Source organism: Zalophus californianus, chromosome 16 (genome assembly GCF_009762305.2).
Source record: "Zalophus californianus isolate mZalCal1 chromosome 16, mZalCal1.pri.v2, whole genome shotgun sequence".
Classification (NCBI taxonomy): Eukaryota; Metazoa; Chordata; class Mammalia; order Carnivora; family Otariidae; genus Zalophus; species Zalophus californianus.
Genome location: NC_045610.1, coordinates 10,481,927 through 10,501,861, shown reverse-complemented (window position 1 = coordinate 10,501,861; position 19,935 = coordinate 10,481,927). Strand labels below are relative to the sequence as shown.

The window sequence follows — 19,935 nt, the reverse complement described above, 5'->3', positions numbered from 1 at the left end:
GTTTGCCAGGGCGTATCATGAATAACTGTACTTTCTTTTTTTTTTTTTTTTTTTAAGATTTTACTTATTTATTTGAGAGAGAGAGAGAGAGCACAAGTAGGGGGAGCTGCAGAGGGAAAGGGAGAAGCAGACTCCCTGCTGAGCAGGGAGCCTGATGTGGGACTTGATCCCAGGACCTCAGGATCATGACCTGAGCCAAAGGCTCAGTTGGTATCCATGAGCCGCTGGGGCTCAGAAGCCCACCTTGGAGAAGCATCACGTGTGACTGTGGACAAGCTGCTTAGCCTCCCTGGGTCTGTTTTCTTGTCTGCATCCCAATACCCATCTCGGGAAATAAAACGGTATCAACGAGGAACCGAGGCCAGAACCTGAAATGTAGATGTTTCTATAAAATGGGATTTCCCCTCCAACCATTTTCCTTAACAGAATTTCCTACTTAGGAATTACAGCAATTAAAGTAAAAAAATCTACCTGCCTTAGACTCGGGCTTCTTGCCTAGACTCCTTCAGCTTCGCTTTCCTGAGATGACAGGGTTTTTTTTTTTTTTTCTTCCAAAATGACTGTCACTTGCGCCCTGTCATCCAATTCTTTTTTTTTTTTTTTTTTGGTTAGAATGAAACTTTTCCTTTTTGGTTCCAAGCCATAAAATTCGGGCCAGGTTTTGACTTAATATATGGAAGAATGTCCTAATAGCAAAGAAGCGTGCCCAGGAAATCAAGAATTACTCTTACTCTTACTATTATTAATTACTATTCCTGCTACAAGAGGTATTCATTCTCCAACAAGCAACTCTCTAGTGGAGATGTTGTAGGATGATGGGGTTAGGATCTTCATTAAAGTCCTTTCCAACCCTGAATGGGGTTGCTATTAGGGTCAAAGACCTCCACTTACACATTTCCTCTTGTCTCCTTCCCCGTGGGAGACACCATTCCAGGCCCTAGGATTACGAGTTAGACAAGGTCCCTGATGACTGGCAAGCCTGCACCTCTGCCCTGACTTGCACCCAGCATTCCAGAAATCTCCCTCCCAACCGTTTGCGGGAAATGTCTCATGGATGTTCTGCATGTGTGTCCATCCATTTGTTGCTTCGACAAACAGAGTGTCTACCATGTCCCAGGCATCTTTCTAGGTTCTGGGGCTGCAGCAGTTAACAAAGCAGCAGGAGAGTGTCTGCTCTCCTTGATTTCACCTAGCGTTCCACCTTCGTGGCACTCTGCTTCACTGCTGTCCCCAAGTAGAATCTGGGCTCACCCCAACTGCGGGGCCATGTCCCTGTCACACCGATAAATCCTCGCTGGCTCTTGGGTAGCCTCCTTGCCCTCAAGAGGCAAGGAGGAATTGTCGGAATTGCCTCTCTCTCTCTCTCTGTTCATATTTTATTGGTTTACCTAATAAGTAAGTGATGTAAATAAAACCAGTAGGATGACTGGCATACACGGGTTTGGAACAAACACATCTGACCCTTTGGAGGCAGACAACCCAACTAGTGGGAGCGGAAGCGCGCTGCTGTGTGGGGGACAGGTCAGCTGACTAACCGCGTTCACCTTGCCCGGGGCCTTGTTATGTCCTATCAAAAGGGTTGGTCATTTTGGCGGATTGATGATCTGTGAAATGGTAGTAGGCAGTGTGCGGGGGAGCAAGTTTTGTATCACTGGAGTCATCTAGTCAACCTCGCAGCTCTCCTCACCCCACTTCTCTGCTCCAACACCTTCAGGCACTCTCCACTGGGGGAGGAGGCAAGGCAAACCCCTTGCCTTGATTTGGCGTGACCCCCCCCCGCCCCCCACAGCCTTATCGTGGTCCCCTGCTTTTGCCTTGAGCTCCAGTCCCAGGCCACAGGGTAGCTTATTCTCTGAACACATCCAGGACTTTTTCACAATCAGGCCTTTGTTCACCCTGGCGAACAAAGACGCGGCCCGGGGATCCGCATGTCCATGCCAGGCGCCTCCCTCCCCTGCCCCCTGCCCCCTGCTGCCACTCTGGACAGTGACAGAAATGCTGTTCATCGTGAAAGGAACAGCTCCCGAGAGCACCTGCTTCACAGAGCCTTTCTTGATCTCAGGACGGGATGTGCCTTTTCTCTTTTAGGCGTCCTCTGTTGCACCGCATTTGTATATCTCTAAGATGCTCGCCGTATGCCGCCTCGTACTGTTTGTCTCTCCTGTCTAAGAAATGCTCTGTTGCTTTGAGTGGGACTCCGGCTGTTGGGCCTGCTGGCAGCACATTCAGGAAGCAAGCCTATCCCGAGTGTGGGTGATGCCTCTTTTTTCCCCTTTATCTCTTCTTCAAAGCCTGTGTCTTTCTAGGCTCTATTCCTGGCAGCAAAGCATCCCTCAGGCTTCAGTCATGCTAATTGATTCAGAGTGAGGACCGGACTCTTTTTGGTTCGGAAATAATACATAGTATCCTGAAGGCTCATCCATTTATCTCCCTCGACTTAAAGAAAACAAAACCAAAAACAGCTTTACTAAAGTGTAATTTACATATCATAAAATCCACTCATTTAAAATGGGCGGTCCAGTGGTTTTTAGTAAATTGAGTGAGAACTGTCCACCACAACCGAATTGGAGAACATGTATGTCATCCCAGAAAAGATCTCTCGTGCCGTCCCAGGCAATCCCTGTTTTGTCCCCGGCTCCAGGTAACCACTAACTGCTTTCTGTCTCACAGATCCTTCCTTGGATTTTTTCTCGCCACCTTTTATCACTGGAATGATGACTGAGACCAGTATACCTGCTATCTCCCTGAGGAACTTTGCTTCTGATAACAGTTAGGAAATTCTGTTATGCCCTCTTTGCCTCTCTCCCCATGTTCATGTTTCCCTTGATTTTCTTTGCATGATCCTAGCCTCTGTTTAGCAACTTGGCCCTTGGCTTATTTCAGAAAGTTGAGGTTTGGGGACGCCTGGCTGGCTCAGTTGGAAGAGCGTGTGACTCTTGATCTCCTGGTCATGAGTTCAAGCCCCACGTTGTGTGTAGAGGTTACTCTAAAAAAAATAAGTTAAAAAAAAAAGTCGAGGTTCCTCCCCCATTAGAATATGGAAAGCTTGAATGGTGTCACGTATAAAACAGATACTAGATATTATTTATTGGATAAAGCAGTCTAAGCTCCTCTAAGGCAAGGAAAATCTTGTCTCCTGTTATGTTCAGTATAGGGCACACAAAGCCACTTACGTTATTATTTGGGGTAACAAATAGTTTTTGGCAAGAAAAATGACATTGTTTTTATTGAAATCATGAAGGCTCAATAGCTTGAAACACAATGTAGAAAAGTACAAAGGAAGTGAAAGCATGATCCAGAATGCCAACTCTCAGAAGCAAGCAGGGCCTATGGTGATTATCTTTCCCAACATCTCTCTCAGCATTGATACAGCTACAAAAACAATTATTGATGTAGTCACCAAGCCAAGGAGGCAGCTTTGGGGGCAGCGGAAATCTGAGCCAGACATGGGTGTCCTTGGGAGGAGGCTTGTGGCAGGGGCATCCTGTGCCCCCATGAGGCACAGAAGCCATGGGCCCCAGCAGCAGTGGGTGGATGGCAGGCCTGGCCTGTGGAGCAGTTCCAGTGACTAGGAACACCAAGAGTGGGGAGCAGTGGCGATGGGGAGCCTCCTTGTGCAGTTGAGTGGAGGGGGGAGGTGGAGGTCGCAGGGAGCTCTGTAGACAACAGAACATAAGGAGCGCATGCTGTAAGTGCACCGAGTTCTTGCTTTGAGAACTTGGAAGCTGCCGCACTCCTGGGACTCCCAGAAATAAATGGAGGGAACTTTGCAGCAGGGATGAAGGTCAAGTTATAATGGTGAATGACTAGAGCCAGAAAAATACCATTTGATGCTGTTAACCTGACCCCATTTCTACTCCTAGACTTGTGCGGCCAAGGGAAGCATTAGGTTATGCAAATATTAGGTAGGTCTTCAGCCTAGGCCTTTCACACATAAAGTGAACTTCAGAATCTTGAAGGCCAATGATGATTTTTTTTTTATTATTATTTATGCCAAGCTCCCAGGGAAGGTGGTGGGTAGATAATAAAGCTCTCATACGCTCAGAGGGTGGCCTGAACATGGTCACTAATGACTCAGTGGCTGAGACAAGTACAGACAATGGGAATCTTTGCATTTAGGGTTTTATAGTGCTAATTATCATATCTCAATCATTTCATTTAGATTGCAGTGGTGTTATTCATATTTAAGTTAAGCCCTATTGAGGACAAAAATGTGTTTTCTATAATTCAAGAAGGATTCCCAAGATTTTCTTTCACAGTTTATATTGTTACTTTTTGCAAGAAACCATTTGCTTTTCTGAATCCTGAAATACTGGCCTCTCTGAAGATTCGGTGCCCAGCATCTACTGGAGGCAAAGAGGTACAGACAGGAAAAAAATAAAAAAGTGCTGTGGAGACAACAGGCCTGAATTCCATTCCAGCTCCTGACTTTTAATCTCTATGTCCTTGGGCAAGATAGCTTAATGTCCCTGAACCTGAGTCTTTTACTTTTAAGAGGAGAGCTACCAGGTCAGATCATAAGATTCAGCTGCACTTCCACACTAAGGAAGCATAGACTATGTTGTATAACAAAAGAAGTAGGTGACTCAAAGGTTGTGGAATGTAAGGGCACAGTGAGGCCATCAGGAATCCAGGTTCTTTCTGTCTTTCCAGTCTACCATCTTGAGCGTGTTGGCGTGGGCCTCTGGCTAGCTCCCCTGGCCACCTCAAGATGGCTGCTGAAGTTCTGGTGATCTTGAGCTGAGAGGACAGTGTCCAGTGGAAGAAGAGTATCTCTTTCAGCACATCCCTTTAAGGGCAAGAGAACATTCCCCAAGCCTCCCACCAGCAGACATCCCCTCGTGTTGTTGGCCAGAACTGGGTCACATAGCGTCCCTAACCCAGTGACTAGCAAGGAACATGGAATCACCATGATTGGCTTGGACTGTGTCATTAAGATTCTCTTCTGGGCTAAGAATAATGTAATCCTCCATCAGTGTCACATCCAGGGAGTTCTTCAACAAGAAAGAAGTAGGAAAGGGCTGATAGTCCTGATAGCCCAGTGACTGTTATATTTGTGTTGTAGTGTTGCTGCTTTGAGTTTGAGGTAATTATTTGGATCATGACTTTTTTCCCCAAAGGAATAGACTTTATTTTTTATTTATTTGATTTAAATTTTTAAAAATATTTTATTTATTTGACAGAGAGAGACACAGCGAGAGGGAACACAAGCAGGGGGAGTGGGAGAGGGAGAAGCAGGCTTCCCGCCGAGCAGGGAGCCCGATGCGGGGCTCGATCCCAGGACCCCGGGACCATGACCTGAGCCGAAGGCAGACGCTTAACGACTGAGCCACCCAGGCGCCCCTATACTTTATTTTTTAAAGCAGTTTTAGGTTTACAGAAAAATGAGTGGAAGGTATAGAAAGTTCCCATATACCCCTCACCACCACCACCCCCTTCCCCAGGGCATTAATAACTTGCATTAGTGTGGTACATTTGTTACAGCTGATGAGCCAATATAGATCCATTATTATTAACTAGAGTCAAAGTATGTATTACGGTTCACTCTTTGTGTTGTATATCCCATAGGTTTTGACAAAGGCATAATGATGTGTATCTCCCACTGGAGCGTCACAGAGTAGTTTCACTGCCTCAAAAATACCTTGTGCTCCACCTAAGTCATCCTTCCCTCTCTCCTTCAGAACGCCTAGAAACCACTGATCTTTTTACTGTCTCCAGAGTCTTGCCTTTTCTAGAATGTCATATAGTTGGAATCATACCGTACATAGCCTTTCCAGACTAGCTTCCTTTACTCGCAAGGTGGGTTTAAGGTTCCTCCATGTCTTTTTGTGGTGTAATAGCTCATTTCTTTCTTAGCACGGAATAATATTCCATTGTCTGGATGGACCACAGTTTGTTCATCCACTCACCCATTCAACATCTTGATTGCTTTCAAGTTTTAGCAATTATGAATAAAGCTGCCAGCAACATTTGTGTACAGGTTTTCGTGTGAACGTAACTTTCCAACTCGTGTGGGTCAATACCAGGGAGTGTGAATGATGGGTTGTGTGGTAAGGATATGTTTAGTTTTGTAAGAAACTGCTGAACCGTTTTCCCAGGTGCCTGTACCATTTTGCATTCCCCAGAGCGATGCCTCAGAGCATTCCTGTTGCTCCGCATCCTCACCAGCATTTGACATTGTCCAGTGTTTTGGACTTCCACCATTCTGATAGGTGTGTAGTAGTATGAATCATGATTATTTTTTAAGATTTTATTTATTTATTTATTTGAAAGAGAGGGAGAGAGAGAGCACACAAGTAGGGGGTGGGGGGAGGGAGGAGCAGACTCCCTGCTGAGCAGGAAGCCTGATGCTGGGCTCAATCCTGGGACTGCAGGATCATGACCTGAGCCGAAGTCAGACACCCAACCGACCGAGCCACCCAGGCGCTCTGATGAATCATGATTTTTAAAAAATCCAGGCACGAGGGGAAATTCGAACTCTGATTAGCTATTTGATAAGAAATTATTAATTTTTTCTGTTGGGATAATGGAATTGCGGTGTGTGTGTATGTGTTTTTTAGAGTCCTTATATGTAGGAATACATACTGAAATATTTACCAGTAGAATAGGATATCTGGGATTTGTTTCAGAATAACTGAAGATAGAGAGAGAAGTGGATGATGGTAGATGAAACTAGATTGAGCATGAATTGCTAATTGTTGAAACTGGGTTGTTAGGTACATAGAGGATCATTATAATATTTCTTTTTTTTTTTTTAAAGATTTTATTTATTTATTTGAGAGAGAGAGAATGAGAGATAGAGAGCACGAGAGGGAAGAGGGTCAGAGGGAGAAGCAGACTCCCTGCCAAGCAGGGAGCCCGATGCGGGACTCGATCCCGGGACTCCAGGATCATGACCTGAGCCGAAGGCAGTCGCTTAACCAACTGAGCCACCCAGGCGCCCAATAATATTTCTTTCTAATTTTGATTATTTGGTGTTTTTTGTAATAAATGTTTAAAATTAAAGTTTGATTCACGTTATTACAAAATAGTGGATGGACACTTTGGTGTTTAGTAAAAATATGAACTCTCTTATGGTACCTCCTTCAGATTAAGCCCAGTTCTTAACAGTATTATGGGGAAGAAATGAGTATATATTAAATAACTATACGTGCTAGATTAATAATTATTTAAAGAATCCTCCTAGAAACTGAAGAATCTTTTGGTATAATATAAGCAATTTTGGGGCGCCTGGGTGGCTCAGATGGTTAAGCGTCTGCCTTTGGCTCAGGTTATGATCTCAGGGTCCTGGGATCGAGCCCTGCATTGGGCTCCCTGCTTGGCAGGGAGCCTGCTTCTCCCCCTCCCTCTACTGTTCCCGCTGCTTGTGCTCTCTCACTCTCTCTGTCAAATAAATAAATAAATAAAATCTTTAAAATATATATATATAAGCAGTTTTACCTAAAATGATTTTAAGAATATATGTGATTTTTTTCAAAGCGATTTTTTTTAAATTACCAAAGCAAAAAACAGTACATGCACATCAGAATAAAATTAAAAATATATGGACAGTCAAAAAAAGGACATAAAAGACCTAAAACTCATACCCACTCAAAAAGAGCCACCCTTAACCAGAAATTTGAGGAACAATTTTCCAAACCCTTTCCTGCTTATCTAGATGTTTGCATCCAGATAATTTTTGTTTGTTTATATACAAAAAAATTAAGAATTATACTCTTAACATATATATTGTTCTGCTTTACCACTTAATACATCGGGCACATGGTTTTAGAGACCACATAGGATGCCATTGTGTGGCTGTATGATAATTTATTTAACTAGGCCGCTTGTGCTCAACACTGAAGGTTTTTGCTATTGCAAACAGAAGGGAAGCAATGGACAGTTGTTCAGAGCACAGATTCTGGAGTTAAATGGAAGGGGTACTGTGCAGAAAAAAGTGAACGCAGCAGGCCTGGGATGGCTATCCTTCGAAAGGCTGCTTGCAGGGCTGATGCTCGGCTGGCTTCTGGGAACTTGGACTTCAGGATGGTTTCCAGCACCCCAACTGATAGGCCTGGCTCACTGGGCTGAAACTGTCCCTGCAAACACTGTGGCTTATGATGCTGAACACCTGCTTTCCTTCTGAAAGTCTGGAGTTTTGTTAGGTGCCCATGCGCCCAGACCCCAGTAGAGACCTGGCCGCAGAGTCTCTAGTGAGCTTCCCTCTTCTATATCACCATACTTGTCCCCACCTGGTGCTGGAGGAATTGAGGCTACTTGGTATGACTCCACTATTTGGAAGCTTGCATCTGGCTGGTTTCCTTCGGGCTGTCCCATGGGTCCTTTCCCTTCTTTGTTTCCTCTCCCTGGAGTAAGTCCTAGCCACGAGCCCAACTACATGCTGAGTCCTGCCAGTTCTCCTCGTGAATCTCCAAACCTGGCAACGGTCTACGCGACCCCTGACCCAGGTTCGAATCCTGACTCTGCCACTTCAAAGCTAAGTAACCCCGGCCAACCTATTCACCTTCTCGGTCATTTTCTGATCTTTGCTTTGGGTAAAAAAAACCCAGTTTTATCTTGTTGGATTTTGGTAAGGAATTGAATAAGTTAGAATACATAAAGTCTTAGAATAGTCCCTGGCACGGGTTATTTCTCAATAAACATTAAGAATCATTATCTTGGAAGCTAGATGTTTATGTATATTTGCAATTATTTCTTTTGAATACATTCCTAGAAGACAAATCGCTGGGTTTAAGGATATGCACATTTTTTTCTTTTTGTGTGCTCTGATCATAAAAGGAAAATATGTTTATTGTTAAGGCATTAGTGGTACTTGCCGTAGAAAAAGAAAGTCCTCTATCACTCTTTTTCTTCAGATAGAGTTATTTGTAGTAATTTGTTGTATACACGTCCAAATATATTTCTATACGCACAAATATGGACAATATCATGTAGTATTTTTTAATAAAAATGGGCCCATGTACATATTATTTTATTGTGTATGCCTAAACATCAGGGGCTCTTTATATTCAATGACTATTTCTAAAAACCTTTTTTTCTTCCTTAAATGAGCATTTCAAATATAGATGAAATAGAAAATACAGGATTTGGGGCACCTGGCTGGCTCAGTCAGTAGAGCACATGACTCTCGGTCTCAGTGACATGAGTTCAAGCCCCACATTGGGCATGCAGGCTACTAAAAAAAAAAAAGAAGAGGCAAAAAAAGAAAATACAGATTTTATCAACTTAGTTATACCTTTACATTTGAAATCACACATTGTATAAAATATAGGAATTTAGAGTTGCACTGTTGCCTTTTAAAATTAATTAATTACTTAAAAAAAAGATTTTATTTATTTACTTGAGAGAGAGAGCATGAACAGGGGTAGGGGCAGAAGGACAGGGAGAAGCAGACTCCCCACTGAGCGGGGAACCCGATGCAGGGCTCCATGCCAGTACCCTTAGATCATGACCTGAGCCGAAGCTGAGCCACCCAGGCACCCCAGTCTCCTTTTAAAATGGTTTTAGCGGGCAACCTCTATCAGCATCTCAAACTCATTGATCAAGGTTGTTTGAGGATGTGCCTTGTTTACCCAGTATTTAACATTGGTTGGATCCTGGTGATTAAAAATACATAGATTTTGGAGACATTTGGGGACATTTTTATATGGGATATATGCTGTATGATATTTTGAAAATATTATTTTTCTTGGATGAGATAATGCTATTGTAGGAGAGTGACTTAGGAGATCATGGTGGAAGTGTTTAGGGGTGAAGAGTCATGATGTTTGCACTGTACTTTCAAATGATTCAGTGAAAAGAAAAATGGAAGGGCAGAGAGATAAAAAGCAAATGGTAGAATGTTTATAATTGGTGACTGTAGGTGGTAAATATATGAGGGTGTTCATTGTAGTGTTCTCTCCCACTTTTCCATGAATCTGAAATTTTTCAAAATGAAAAGTGGGACAATAAAGAAAGACTTTCTTCCCCCTCAATATTATAAAAGTATTCATCCACATTTACTTCTAGGACTTTTATATTTTCATATCTTACAATTAAATTTATATTGCATTGGACTTTATTTTTGGCATAACTGGTGAGATATGGGTCTCACTTCATTTGAAGTGCTACTTTGTAGTAAATTCTTTTAAATCTGAGGGGTTTTTTTGCATTTCCATTCTGTGGTAACCATACTATATTTCTTATGTAAATATATGGCATTTTATAAGGAATACTGGTTGAAATGTCGTTCTGTGGGAAAATACAAGCATTTACAAGGTATACAGAATTTTCATGAGGGAGAGAGTATTTAATTCTGGCTGGGATGGGTAGGCTCACCAGAAGTGATTGATGCCTGAACAAGAATTTATTTATTAATTTATTTAATTAATTAATTTATTTTCTTAAATTTATTTAAGAGAGAGAGCAAGAGCCGGGGTGGAGGGGCAGAGGGAGAGGGAGAGGGAAGGAGAATCTTAAGCTGGCTCCACACTCAGCTTGGGGCCCCACGTGGGGCTTGATCCCACCACCCTGAGATCATCACCTGAGCTGAAATCAGGAGACCAACATTCAAATGACTGAGCCACACAGGTGCCCCCACCTGAGCAAGAATTTAAATATTTTTTTAAATATGATTTTATTTATTTGAAAGAGAGAGAGAGCATGAGCAGTGGGGAGGGCTAGAGGGAAAGGAAGAAGCAGACTCCCCACAGAGCAGGGAGCCCATGCTGGGCTCAATCCCAGGACCCCAGGATCATGACCTGAGCAGAAGGCAAACGCTTAACCTACTTAACCTATCCAGGCACCCCTCTGAGCAAGAATTTAAAAGAATGAATAGGTACTTACCAGGAAGCCAGATTATTCTATATCAGAGTATCAAATCAGAGGGAATATAGCAGATATAAAAGCATAGAGGCCTGGGGCACCTGGGTCTGACTCTTGGTTTAGGGGCCGGTCACGATCTCATGGGTCGTGAGATTGAGCCTCTGGTGAGACTCCATGCTCACTGGAGTGTCTGCTGGAAGATTCTCTCCCTCCCCCTCCCCCACCAGGGTGCCTCCTTTCTAAAATAAATAAATAAAGCTTTAAAAAAGAGAGAGAGAGAGAGAGAGAGCCATAGGAGTCCGGCAGGTATCTTGGGTTGGTGTCTTATTTAGCTGTCATAAAGAGACACAGGTTAATTGCTTAACATTTTATGGGATTAATAAAATGACTCATCAGTTTTCAAAACTCTGTGGATAAGGATGTAACTGTTCTGTAAATTGAAGTTGTGACAGGGTTCACAATTGCGGCCTTTGTCTATCATCTCATAAATATTTGTAGTCAACCATCTTTTCTGGGCTTATTCTTCACCTTTAAAAAGGGGGGTGGGGGAGGCTGAACTTGATTTCATATACATTTCTGCTCTAAAGTCATCCTATGCAATTTATTTTCCTTAGTACGCTTGTTTCTGTGTGCTTGGTGCTGTGGTGGGTTGTGTAGGTTACAGAAATAGAACTATGGCTCCTCTTTTTGACAAATTAGTTTTGTTGGAGAAACCAACCCACGGCACTGTTAAAAAGAAGTAATGCGCACCTGGGCAGCTCAGTTGATTGGGCGACTGCCTTCGGCTCAGGTCATGATCCTGGAGTTCCAGAATCGAGTCCCGCATCGGGCTCCCTGCTCAGCGGGGAGTCTGCTTCTCCCTCTGACCCTCCCTCCTCTCATGTGCTCTCTCTCTCTCTCGAATAAATAAATAAATAAATAAATAAATAAAATCTTTAAAAAGAAAAAGAAAAAGAAGTAATGCGTATGAGCTGATTGGTTTATGGTACAGCCTATAAATTCATTCATTCATTCCCTGTTCTTAGGAAGTTTGCAATCTCGTGGGGGAGACAATAAACCAGTAAACAAGTAAATATATAGCATGCTAAAAGGTGATATGCATCCTGGAGGTCAATGAAGCAGGGAAGTGTGTACGTTGGGGGTCTCTGGCTTACTATTTAATGTGGTGTGACAAGAGAAGCCCCTCTTAATGGAATGACCTTGGACCAGAGACCTAGGAAGTGAAAGAGAATGAAATATATGGTCTATGTCATGTAGGAATGTGGGGGAAGAGTATGACAGGCAGAGGGAGCTGCAGGGGCAAAGGCCCTTGGGTGGGAGCATGACTGGCTTATTTGAGGAACAGTGAGGAGGCCACTCTAGCAAAAGCCGTGTGAGAGGGAGAAGGTGAGGCCACTGATGGAAGGAGGGAATGATTATTCAGGGTCCTGGAGGCCAGTGTTAGAGAGTCGGCTTTTCCTCCCAGTGAGACAGAAAGCCATTGGAGCATTGTAAATGGAAGTGTGGTATGATTTGACCTATGTTTTAGAAGCACCACTCTGTTATGTGAAGATTAGAGTATAAAGAGGCAGGGGCAGAAGACGGGAGACTGGTTGGGAGGCAGTTGCAATCATCCTGGTAGGATGGTCCGTGGCTTGGCCCAGGTGGTAGCAGTGGAAGGTGGTGAGAAGTGCTGAGACGTGGTGGCATTCATGATAAGAATTCTGACATATTCCATTTATGGAGCTGGGGAAGACTATATGAGATAGCTTTGGAAGAAAATAAAGAATTTGGGGTTTTTCTCGTTAAATTGGAGATGCTTCTTAAGACACCTAAGTGGAAGAGCCAAGATGTCCATCGACAGATGAATGGATAAAGAAGATGTGGTATATATATACAATGGAATATTATGCAGCCATCAAAAGGAATGAGATCTTGCCATTTGCAACGACGTGGATGGAACTGGAGGGTGTTATGCTGAGTGAAATAAGTCAATCAGAGAAAGACATGTATCATATGACCTCACTGATATGAGGAATTCTTAATCTCAGGAACAAACTGAGGGTTGCTGGAGTGGTCGGGGGTGGGAGGGATGGGGTGGCTGGGTGATAGACATTGGGGAAGATATGTGCTACGGTGAGGGCTGTGAATTGTGTAAGACTGTTGAATCACAGATCTGTACTTCTGAAACAAATAACGCAACATATTTTAAGAAAAAAGAAAAAGAAGAAGATAGCAGGAGAGGAAGAATGAAGGGGAGTAAGTCAGAGGGGGAGATGAACCAGGAGAGATGATGGACTCTGAGAAACAAGCTGAGGGTTCTAGAGGGGAGGAGGGTAGGGGGATGGGTTAGCCTGGTGATGGGTATTGGGGAGGGCACGTTCTGCATGGAGCACTGGGTGTTATGAACAAACAATGAATCGTGGAACACTACACCAAAACAAATTATGTGATACATGGTGATTAACATAACAATAAAAAAAAAGACACCTAAGTGGAGGTGTCAGGAAGGTAGTTAGTTAAATGAGTCTGGAATACAGAAGAGGGTACCAGGCTGAAGATATATAGGCAGTATTTAAAAGCCACAAGTTGGTGGGAACAGCCAAGTTAGAGAAGAGATGATCAAGGTGGACAGAGATCGCTGGGCTTCGGGGCACTCCAGGTGCTAGAGCTCAAGGAGATGAGGAGAAACCAATGAAGGGGATTGAGGAGACCAGAGAGGTGGGGGGTCCTGGTGTCTGAACGCTTCCTCCTGTTTTGAGGAGTTGAACGATCAGCGGTGACCTGAGATGTTGGTATGTAAGAAGAGAACTGAGAACGGGCCATAGCGTTCAAGTCACGCAGAGAGAACTAGCCATTCCACTCACGATTTTATTAGCCCTAAATATTTTCCACTGCAGGATTTAGTTATTTCTGGCTGTTTTCACTGTCAGATTAACTATGAAAGTCGTTCAGGGCAATTTCCATAAGTTAGTCATTTCTGATACGCAGCAAAAACAGTTACCACTAAGGATTGGTATGCATTTTTATTATTTGCGGTCGTATTCATCTTGGATCACCGGCACGTCTTTGTGAAGTGTTACTCTTCTTCACGTCCTCCTCAAGAGTTGCTTGTGCGTCCATTCGTTCATTTACCCAGGAAATCTCTCCGGCGCCTGTACCACGCCAACCCTAGGTTTTTCCTGCCCTGACATGAGATCTAATGTCTCCCTCGCAGCGTCCCCGCGGTGGGGTTTTTCCAGCCTACCTTGTCCAGCTGCAGTTCTCAGCGTCGGCCCCTAGAGGCCTGACGTCGGTCAGCTGGTGCGGCCCTCCCACGCGTGGGAGGGAACCCTTGGGACGCTCTAGGGCCATATGTAGATGAGATAGGAGGGCACTATGCAGATGAGATGGGCGGGCCTCGCCGGGCAGGCCGCCTGGAGTTGAGGTGGGCGGGCCTGCGAGCGGGCGGTATGCAGATGAAGTGGGCGGGGCCCGCCCGCGCGGGCAAGGAGCGGCTCCGCCGGCGGCCGCCGGGAACTGGAAGGCGTCCGGCCCTTTCTTTGACTGGAGCGGACCCGCCGGACGCAGCTGCCTCGCCAGCCGGAGCCGGCGCGAGCCGCAGCGCGGCGGGCACCCTGTCCGAGGCCGGCCACCCGGCCGCTGCCGGAGTCGGCCGAGCATGGGCAACCACTCGGGGCGGCTCGAGGATCCCGAACCAGGTCTGTGCTGTCGGCGGGGGTCGCGCCGCGCCCCCTCCCCGGCCCGGCGCCCTTCCCCCACCCGCCTTTCGGGCCAGCGGCCGCCGCGCTGCCCCGCGGGCGCCCAGGGGGCGAGTGGAAAGGTGAAGTTCCCGGGATGTGATTCTTGCCTTTGGAATGCGCCAGTGGGGTTGTGAAATTACCTGTGTCTGTTCCGCGACAAGGAAATGCCACTCACTATAAACACGTACCTGGAAGCCCTGGGTCCGCCCGGACGCAGCGAGTGGGGCCGGGCGGGAGCGGGTCTCCGTGGCCGCGAGCACGCAGGCCAGGCCGGTGGAGAGAGGGGTCGGGGCGGGGGGGTGGGGGCGCTCCGTGCCGATTTCCCGGTGGAATCTGACTTGCCCCTCCTGTCTGCCGTCCAGACAGGGTCTCCAGTACCGTGCGTGTAGGCAGTTCTTGCAGACTTCTGGGCATTTGCACAACGAAAAGTGCGACTTGGCAGTCGTGTTCTGGTTCATTGTCCATTTTGCGGTGCATCATTTGCATATTACACACTTTCTGGAGTCCGGTGGAAGGTGGCAACCCGTCAGCAGATCTGTTACTCATCCTCAGACCAAGGGCTTGATTGTGACTGTTTCTTACCCAAAATAGCCCGTGCTCATTCTGGGATACCAAAAACTTCGCCGGCTTTTCCAATTTTTATTTCATCAGAAATTAAGCGAGCCTGGTGGAGAGTCAGCTGGGCTCTAGTTTTCATCTTTTGGTTCATCATCCTGGCCTCCGGCACAGATTTAGATGCTGATAACCACGGGGTGTGTTTAAAAAGAAAACCAGAACATTTCTATTCTGTCACATGAAGGAAGTGGAATTTAATTTAGCCTCAAAAATTGCATCTTGGCTGATTGGGGAGAGATGGTCGACTTAATGCTGGAATCCTGGAGTGGCAGGTGGCGAGTATGTATGTGTTCCTGTGACAGAGTCAGAACCCTTCAAAAATTTCTCAAGGGTGTGATTTTTTAATTGGGGTTTGACTGAGGACGTTGAGGCTTTGAGAGGGGGAGTGACTTGTGCAAGTGACATCCCTGGCATTGGGAGCAGCACTGTAAGGAGACCTTTGGTCTTCCTCGCCTCTTTCCCTAGCTCTTGACTCACCTCCCCAGTGCCTCAGCTGTGGGTCTTGGCAGGGAGGCCAAGCAGCCTTAGGCAGTTGGGCCTGGGCAGAGGTGGGGGTGCCTTGGACTGGTACAAGAACCAGGATGGAAAACTTTGCCCCCCCGGGAACACTCTGAAGAAGACAGAGACAGGGTTACTGTGTAGATTACGTAGGAGTAACTCTAAATGACAACAGCGGGTATCTGAAGTTCTTTGGGTAGAACAACCAATATTTGCAAAATAATGCCTTCGTCATAAACAGCGCTATGATGAACTATTAGGTAAAGGATATGTAACATTTTAAAAACACCTCATTAGCACACACCTGCCCAGGTATGAGTAAAAACTCATTTTCTTTGTGTCAAAATTGTGAAGAGACTGCCCCTCTTGTTAGAGCTTTTAAGAGTTATTTGCGTTCCAACTTCTTTTTTTTTTAATTTTTATTTTTTAAAGATTTTATTTATTTATTTGACAGAGAAACAGCAAGAGAGGGAGCACAAGCAGGGGGGGTGGGAGAGGGAGAATCAGGCTCCCCACGGAGCAGGTAGCCCGATGTGGGGCTCCACCCCAGGACCCTGGGATCGTGACCTGAGCCGAAGGCAGAGGCTTAACGTCTGAGCCACCCGGGCACCCCTGGGTTCTAACTTCTAAGTGATGTTGCTTTTTTTTTTTTTAAGATTTTATTTATTCAGGGGTACCCGGGTGGCTCAGTTGCTTAAGCTTCTGCCTTCGGCTCAGGTCGTGATCCCAGGGACCTGGGATCGAGCCCCAAGTTGGGCTCCCTGCTCAGCGGGGAGTCTGCTTCTCTCTCACTCTTTCTCTGTCAAATAAATGAATGAATAAAATCTTATTAGAGAGAGAAGACAGAAAAAACACAAGTGAGGGGAGGAGCAGAGGGAGAGGGATGAGCAGACACCCCGCTGAGTGGACAGCCTGATGCAGGGCTTGATTACATGACCATGAGATGATGACCTGAGCCCAAATCAAGAGACAGACACTCGACCAACTGAGCCACCCAGGTGCCCCAAAGTGACATTGCTTAAAGCATTCTAATGCACAGGAGATGAAAAGGACATTTTTATGCCAGGGACTTATTTTATTGCATTTTTCAAGAATGAATATCATTTCACAATGGGAACTCGATCTGATTTGCTACACGGAAAGATCACAGTTGGAAAACCTTAGGGACTAGTTAGTGTTGCCTGAAAGTGTGAGTATAATTTTAACTGGTCTCTTAATGCTGTGATGAAATGCTGTAGAATGCATCCAAAAAAAAAGAAAAACAACAACAACACAAAAAAACCTCTGGAAATTAGAGTTTTGTTAAAGATGAATGTATCTTCAGTCTGCTTTACCATGAGGGCTAGGACGAGGTGGGAGCCCCCCACTGGTAGTTGTGGTGCATTGGACTAGAATCAGAACGAGTGCTTCAATGGGTTGTCAGAGCAAGGGGCCCAGAAATGGGTGGTAGAAGTAAGGGGAAAGCAGGAAGGCTGGACAAGGGGAGAGCAAGTTTGATTTTTTTACGCAGTTCTTGTATTGTGTCCCTTTTGTCCTTTGAGATGTTCTCCTAAAAGAATTAAGAGGGGTGCCTAGCTGGCTCAGTCGGTGGAGTATGCGGCTGTTGATCTTGGGGTTGTGAGTTTGAGCCCCACGCTGGGTATAGAGATTACTTTAAAAGAATTATTACTAACCAGACTTAGGAATGAAAGAAGTTCATTAGAGACCTGACAAACACGAAAAGGAATGGGAAGCCAGAACTGAGCTGAGGAGAGTTTTACTTATTTATTTTTAAAGATTTTATTTATTTATTTATTTATTTGCGAGAGAGAGAGAGCATGCGCGCGCGCGCGCACAAGCAGGGGGAACGGCAGGCAGAGGTAGAAGCAGACTCCCCGCTGAGCAAGGAGCCCGATGCAGGACTCGATCCCAGGACCCTGAGATCATGACCTGAGCTGAAGGCAGACGCTTAACTGACTAAGCCATGCAGGCAACAGTTTTAGACCATGCTGCAGATCCAACGTGTGTGAAAGGAAGCAGGGAGGCAGCGGGTTTGGGCAGGGAGAGCCTCAAAGAGCCATGCAGATCTGGTAAGGTCTTGGCCAGCTGATTGGGGGAGCTCCAGAACAGACTGCCCATTAGAGTCCCTGATCGGGCAGAAATGGCCAGTCCCCAGGGCTCTTGCTGTGGTCAGTCACTGCTGGAGGTGGCCTAGGAAGAATATACCTTCAGCTCAAAAGCCAGATTGAGTCCTGGGACCCTGGTGGCACTAAGAGCCAGAGATGTCCGCTGCCTGCAGTCCTTATAGCTGAACACTAAGTCCTTTCTCTAATATTAGAGGTCCAAGTGGCACATCTCATGGCTGCCTGCCACAGGACCTCAGTTGCTTGGGCAGGGACGGTCTATTGAAAGGGCAAATGAGGTAAAATCTCCATCTTAGACCTCCCCTCCCCAGGCTTAAAAGGGCTAGAATACCCCTCATCTTTTCCAGGTGGAAGCACCTGTCCTCTCTAGGGCACACCCAAAGGAGAAGACAGGCTCTCAACTGCTGCTGCTTTTCTAGCCCTGGAGTTGGCCATGGTGGCAGCAAGTTTCCTCTTTTGTGGTGTCGGTGACCCTCTGAGTTGGGTCATTATGACTTACTGTGGTCTTATAGGATGAGCAAGAGAAATGGACCAAGTAAGAGACATGAAAATTTGCATAAGTGAGGGCAGCAAGAATGAGAACTTCCTATGAGTTCCCAGTTAACAGTCCTTCAATTTCCAACCAGGTTGTCAGGACCTGCATTGTAGAGAGGGCTGCTGGGTATAGTTGTACAGGTTGTGCCCTGTTCAAAGGCATCTCGGTATAAAGGGATGAGAGGGCCCAGGTAGGGTTGTATCATTTCAGAGGAAGGGGTGCCATTTTGCAGTTTTCCCTTTTTATATTCACACAAAGGTGCCTAAAATACTAAAGGAGGCCTTAGTCAAAGGTGAGTTTAGTAGGCTTTACCCAGTTTCACTACTACTAGCTGATATTTGCTTACTATTTATTTTAAATTTGCATGTATGTGTTTATTTTTTATTTTGTTATTTTTTTAAGTTTATTTATTTTTTTAGTAATGTCTCCACCCAATATGGGGCTTGAACTCCTGATCCCGAGATCGAGTCACATGCTCTTCCAAATGAACCAGCCAGACGCCCCTGCATGTATGTGTTTAAACAATGAATACAAATGCTATGAAACAAAAGTAAAAGCATCTATTCCTACCCACTCAGGTCCCACTTTATATTAGCTATAGTTAATGCTAACTGGTTAAAGATAAATACCCGAATAGCCACTTAAGACAGTAAAAGTTGATTGCTCCCTCACATCACAGTCTAGTGTGAGTTGGGGGCAGTCTGGGCAGTATATGGTTGTTAGAGACCGAAGCTGGTTGACATTCATCTTCAGCGCCCAGCTGCCAGTTTGTGCTGGATCTGCCCACAGTCAGGAGAAGAAAGAGCACACGGAAGATACTGTGGGAGATTTTAGGGGCCAGACCTGGAAGTGGCACACATCATTTCCCCCCGGGTTCCACTGGCCTGTCTCAGTCACACGACCCCACCTGGATGCTCAGGAACCAGAAAACGTCCATGTGGAGTGCCAGGCAGAGGACGGCGCAGATATTGGTGAATACTGGCAGTTTCTTTCCAGACAATCAACCACATGTGTGTCAATATTAAGAAAAATTTGATTGGAAAAATTGAAAGACATGCAAACACCTATATATATATCCATCACTTAGATTGCACAGTTCACATTTTGCTACGGTCGCTTTGTCTGTCTGTCCATCTCTTCATCCTTTCAGTTGTTACGCCACCTTATTTTGGAGGGCATTTCAAAGAAATGGTGGTTATTAAATAAGGCAATATATGTTAAGAAAAAAAAAAGAAGAAGAAGATGGCAGGAGGGGAAGAATGAAGGGGAGTAAGTCGGAGGGGGAGACGAACCATGAGAGACGATGGACTCTGAAAAACACACTGAGGGTTCTGGGGGGGGAGGGGGGTGGGGGGATGGGTTAACCTGGTGACGGGCATTAAAGAGGGCACGTTCTGCGCGGAGCACTGGGTGTTATGCACAAACAATGAATCATGGAACGCTACATCCAAAACGAATGATGTAATGTATGGTGATCCAAAACGAATGATGTAATGTATGGTGGTTCACATAACAATAAAAAATTAAAAAAAAAAAAGAAAAGGTAAGCCCAGAGGCCCAAGTAATCACCTCCACCTTTACCGCTATAGTAACTAGTATATCCCACGCACTATAGTACTTGGTCGACAAGCGTTTGTGA

The 19,935-nt window shown here is 45.4% G+C and overlaps 1 protein-coding gene across 2 annotated transcripts in view; it reads left to right on the top strand.

The window, feature by feature from the left end:
- The window catches only part of SPECC1 (sperm antigen with calponin homology and coiled-coil domains 1), a 200,088-nt gene that overhangs the window by 37,734 nt on the left and 142,419 nt on the right, over window positions 1-19,935 (top strand). Inside the window, exon 1 of one of the 2 annotated variants that reach the window (XM_027624697.2) lies at window positions 14,265-14,483. The exons of the other annotated variant lie outside the window; for it this stretch is intronic. Coding sequence (XP_027480498.2) covers window positions 14,444-14,483 — 40 coding nt within the window. The 5' untranslated portion in view covers window positions 14,265-14,443. Of the gene's footprint in view, window positions 1-14,264; window positions 14,484-19,935 lie in introns of those variants that run through there. 2 annotated transcript variants of the gene reach the window in all.